Here is a 5,553-nt window from a genome sequence, read left to right on the forward strand (position 1 = left end):
AGGAGTGACGGTGATGCGACARTATTTATATGTGCAGGCGGAGCCTGACATCTGTCGTCATCACGTCACCTGCCTAAAGGCGTGATTAGAGGTGGCTTCAGCCAGGACACGCAGGYGCGTGGTTCCCATACATGATGTTGTACCTCGTTCCTTTCCTTCAGGGAACAGTAGTTATATGCATAACATTACGTTACCGACAGAGGTATATAACATTAAGCAGATGCAAATATTGCATATAGTTTACAAGAAAAAAAGTTTTTCCCTCCTCTGACTATGGTGAGTAAACAACAACTACTGTTGTTATTCATATGTTTCGCTATGCAGGGCTATTAACTTAGCTTTACCTTTTTTAGCTTACATCACTGATACACCACAGAACAAAAGGTTGCACCAACATAAAATGTCTCTTACGATCTCTTAAAAACCAGCTCACAAAGGTGACTGACTGTCCAGGAAAGCAGGGAGTGTTAAAGAGGTGCAGGACGGAGTGGATGGAGAAAAGCTTCAGGAGTGATTTGTGACAAATGGGTGGGAGCAAAGTTAAATAAAAGGTTTATAAGCGAGCAGTAAGACAGCTACATTGTGTGTTTGGGGACAGTGGCTTTGACTAAAAGACATGGTCAGGTTACTCCTGGATCTCCTTCCCTTCGGTGACAGTCTTCTGCTCCTCCTGGAGAACCCCAAGGTGTTTTCAGGCCAAATAGAGTATATAATCCTCCATCAAGTTCTGGGCTTGCCGGATCTGAAATAGTTGATTTTTAATGATTTTTTTTTTTGTGTGTTAGTTTTTAATTATTCCAATGTCTTTGTGGATTTTTCTTTCTTTCTTTCTTGAAAGGGTACAAACAAATATATCCATGTTTGTAAAGTCTTGGGCTGTAGATAAGGTTTATGGATGTTGGAGTGTCAGGCAGTAGCTGCATTGGCCCATTTTTAAAATATTGCTATTGTTCTTTGCTTGCAGGAGGACGAAAAGAGCAAAAAGAAACAAAAACACAAGAAAAAGGAAAAAGACAAAGCTGCAGCGGGAGATGAGAAGGAGAAAAAAAAGAAATCTCGACCCAAGAATACAGAAGTGGATGAACTGGAGGACTTTCTGGGCGGAGGAGCCGGAACAACCAATAGAGACGATGGTGATTATGAAGAACTATAAGAGATTCTGTTTGAGTGGGATCAGGAGCTGCAGAAGAGTGAGCGTGTGGTTGTTTAACAAAGAAAATAAACCCTGCAGGTTCTTAAACGTGTGTGCATAAAACAGCATTTCTGAAGCCATACACTGAACACAAGGCCATGGACCAAAACCAGGTCCAGTAAGAGAATTCTGCTTCCTGTGCTCCCTCAGACAGCTGTTTCTCATCTCATGTCATTTCTTTTCCAATAAGAAAAATGCAAAAATCCCCACATGTATTGTAAGAAATCATTAGATGAAATTTGATGATTATGATCGCAGAAAAGTTTTTTGAAATCATTTCATTGGAGTTTTCTTTAGTTTGATGCAGGTGATCCACTCCACACGAGCTGCTGTAAATAGATTTAATCTGAATGTTTGTGTGCTTGGTGTAGTTCTTTGCGAGCATGCTCAAAGTGATGACTGACTCTTTAAAGACTTCGTAGTGTTCTTTCCTTGTTTCCCTCATGGGTTCAAACGATTACTAGCAGCTTTAGTCTTGTGTTTAACTATTAAAACTAAAGAGGATGCTACATCTGTTGATTTAAAGAAAACTTCATTTTTCCCCTTTCGCCAAGTCTGCTGGAGCTGAAAATGATTTTTATTTTTGCTGTGTTCTCGCACTCAACTGTTGTCCTTTTACCACACTTATTTGTCTCCAAAGAGGAGATATCTTTAAATTGTTTATGAAATATTAGGAAGGCTGAACATTGGAATCTGTCTTTAGGCTGCGTCTTCACTGGTTGTGTTCCGACATGTACTTTCCTTCACATCAGAAACACTTTGGTAGATTTCAATAAACAGATTCATGTTTTACACTCACACATGTATAATCTGCCATTAAAGGGATATTTCTGCCATTTTGAAATTGGGTATAAAGTAAAGTTAGGCAACATTAATGTTTAACTTGTGGTAGATAATTGTTTGAACAACCTCAGTTTGAAGAAACAGAATTTAATTCTGACAGGATTGATGAGCTAATGGCTAGTCTTGAATGCAGCCAAGCCCAAAGTGGGTTACTGCCATCTTCCAATAACTCCAGTCTTCTAAAGTTCAGCTTTGTATGAGGGGTTCTTACACAGTTTGGAAAAGTGTTGAATTTGGCTTCAGTGTTTTTCAGCCCTGGATGCGTGTACACAAATGGATCATGAAAAACGTTAACGTCTACAATTTCTATCTCTGATTCAGTTTTTTTCCATGCTCAGACAAGTAAAGGGTCATCTACCACATCAAGCTTTAGAGTAAAGGTTTAGACCATCAGTGCCTTGGTTCTGAAGGTTTTGACTTAAAACCTGTGCGACGTACAGCCTGATAGCCAGAAGTGGTCTATGGAGGTCTCCATCCGGTCTCCCTGTTTCCTGAGATTAAACCTTTAAAATAAGCAAAAGATTTCTCTGATGAAACTTCAGATGACTTTAGGCTACACGGTTACATTTTAGAAGTAAATTAACAAAACATTTTTTCTTTGCCTGTTGAGTGATAGTTTGTGGTGAACATAAATTAATCAAAAGCAAAATATATCCCTAAACTTACCTGACTTTAAGTTAAACATTTTACCACAAGTAGCTGTTTAGAAAGCATGTCTGATACTCTGAGAGTATCTGGGAATCAATTTTTTAACCGAGCCTGAAATAATATGGAATTTCTCGTTGGAACTCGTGTACAGCAAGGTTCATTATATGGAATGTTGGGGTTCTTTACAAGCTCAGATAGCAGCAGCGAGCTCTAACCCTGCAACACCAGGAAATTTCCTTATGGAATTTCATAACATTTTTCCCAAAAAACATGTAATGTAAAAGTGATAATGATTTAAGCATTAACATGAATCAATATGAAATTTTAAGACTGAAGATGTTTAAAGATGTGGGTTTGCTCAAACGTTATTGATGAGCTAGTAATAGCTAACACAATGAAAGGACCTACATTCAGTGGATTAAAAAACAACTCCAGTCATCAAAACGTTAAAACTGCTGCTGTAAACATGATTTAAGCCTCCCGTTGCTGTCATTTTCTCATGTCATGGTTATTTTGACTGAAATATAATATTCCTATAGGTAGTAACCCAGGCTGCACGAGATCTAATACATCTATCTGCTGCTGTTGTTTGTGTTTGCAGATTTTTATGTAAATAACTAAGCTGTAACTGTTTGTCAGGCATAGGTGAAAGGCCAGTTACATTTTTTCTTAAATGTCTGGGTGTGCATCTGTCTGTTGTGTTAAATATCGCATGAACCTGTGAATATATTTGAGTGCTACTCAATGAAAGTAAGATTTTACATTTGATTGTCTTTTTGAGTCATGCACAGCTTGTCATCCCTAGCAAACACAAACATGGTTACAACTCAGCTGCTTTTACAGATCTTGAGCTAAAATCTGATGTGGTTGAAGCTAAGAGTCATTTACAACACATTCTCTGTATAACTTTGCCATTAACAACAGGATCTGTTAGCAAAATATCTCATGAACTACAGTAAAGATTAGAATGAAACTTGTAAAAAGTTAGTGTTTTTAACATTTTGATATCAACACAAAACAGGATGACTGTTAGAGACTGTTATGAAACAGCCAGTTTTACTTATATGGAGGTAAGACTTGAGTGGTAGTAGCTGAGAATCATTTGCTTCACGTGAGATTGTGCATGACGTTTATAAGGTTTGAACAAAACAAGCTTGTCTCTTCGCATAATAAGGATTTTAGTCAAAAACTTGTGTAAAAGGCAGTGGGTGAGATATATTCCCTTAACATGTGCTCTAACACCCCGCAGATCAGAGCTATTATAAAACAGCAAATGACTTTGGTCTTAGCTGCACTCAGACTAGCTCTTAGCTCATCAGTGCTGTCAGAAGGAAACTTTGTTTCAAACTTATTATTATTTCAGAGAGTTTCTACAACGTGTAGCCATTTAAACTGCTGATCACCTTTCCACAGAGCTTCACTGCAGAATGGCTGGAATATCCCTTTAAGTTCAGATCAGGTCTGTTTAGAGCCAACAGTGGAAGGTTGTGATTCAGATTGTGTTACAGGATGACGGTGGAATCAGCCAGGTGTGTTTCTGTGCACCTGCCTTCCAGAAAGTTCCTCTGAAGGTCTGACGTGTAGCTGAACCAGCTCGGGTCTTTTACTCTCAAGTGTTGGGTTTCATGTTCCACAACTTCTGGGTCTGCTGTAAATCAGTACATCCATTTTTATCTCCCACCAATGAAGGTGAAGATGTTTTTACACGTGTCAGTGTGTGTATGTTCATTTGTCTGTAGTGTTATCAAAATATCTCAAGAGCCACTCCATGAATTTTGACAAAAACTACCAAAGTCATCTTTGTATCCACGAATAAAGCTGATTAACTTTCGGAGCCAACTTTTTTCAAGATGGCCGACACAACAAAACAATCTTAGGAAAGCTGCAGCTCTGGCAGTTTTACAAACACTCAGCTAAAATTTGATGTGTTAGTAGCTGATTGTTATCCCTAACACCACCTCTGAGCCCTAACTGATCACATGTCTATTAGCAAAATATTTCCTAAACTACAGGACAGAGTTAAATGAAACTGTCAAAGTAATCACATCTATGGCTGTCACAGCACAGATTTTGATGTAGTAGTAGCTGAGAATCGTCACAACACACACTCTAAAGGTTTACAAGATGGAACATAATGTTTCTTCCAGGGTTTGACAGAAACAGTCTCAGTTCTGTCTTTGCTCGACATGAACTCATCTTCCTTATAAACTCTGGTATGAAAGGCAGTGGGAGGTATGCTAGGCCTGTAACTTCCTTTAATACTTTTGTTAAACAGAATTATTTTCTAAGGCTGGTGATGTCATTCCTCTGTAAGAAGGAACAGTTGTGAGTTTTTTTTACCTTGTGTTATTTATTGTTTTGTTTTCTTTGAGGTGAAGTATCAGTTTCTCCTCGTGTCACTTTTGTGCTTTCACTATCCTCAGTTTATGCAGCATTTTTGTTCAACCTTTCAGCTGTAAAACAACTGTTTACTCCTGCAGCTTTTTACAAAAAGGAAACAGTGATACAAGCTGCTAAAATCTTCACATTGTTTTTATCAAAAGGCCTCAGATCGACTGTGTTGCATCCTCAATAAATTACATGAAAATGTATCCAAACAGCAAAGCATCCCAGATGATCGGTGTGTATTTTTAGACACCTTGTTTTTCTTTTCACCTTCTCCCACATCAGACAGTTACTCTCTGTTGGTTTATAAAGAAACAATGTTTGATTCCAAAGTTGAACCTATGCAGCATTATCCTGAATACTGTGTGCTGAGTTTTGTTTGTTTTTGTTTTTTTTGTTTGAGGATAAATGCTGATAAGTTTCAAACAAAGCATGAGACTTAAATGTACAGCAAGAAAAGAATGTATAAAGCTTATATATATATA

At 37.9% G+C, this 5,553-nt stretch overlaps 1 protein-coding gene across 6 annotated transcripts in view; it reads left to right on the forward strand.

Annotated features, from left to right (window-relative positions):
• Window positions 1-4,517, forward strand: part of LOC106529325 (RAB, member RAS oncogene family like 6) — a 52,301-nt gene extending 47,784 nt beyond the window's left edge. For all 6 annotated transcript variants that reach the window (XM_014024714.1, XM_014024720.1, XM_014024718.1 and 3 more), the window contains one exon: window positions 965-4,517. In XM_014024714.1, the coding sequence (XP_013880168.1) occupies window positions 965-1,153 (189 nt within the window). In that variant the 3' untranslated portion in view covers window positions 1,154-4,517. The remainder of the gene's footprint in view (window positions 1-964) is intronic.
• The last annotated feature ends 1,036 nt before the right edge of the window (window positions 4,518-5,553 follow it).

This window comes from Austrofundulus limnaeus, unplaced genomic scaffold (genome assembly GCF_001266775.1).
Source record: "Austrofundulus limnaeus strain Quisiro unplaced genomic scaffold, Austrofundulus_limnaeus-1.0 Scaffold437, whole genome shotgun sequence".
Taxonomy (NCBI): domain Eukaryota; kingdom Metazoa; phylum Chordata; class Actinopteri; order Cyprinodontiformes; family Rivulidae; genus Austrofundulus; species Austrofundulus limnaeus.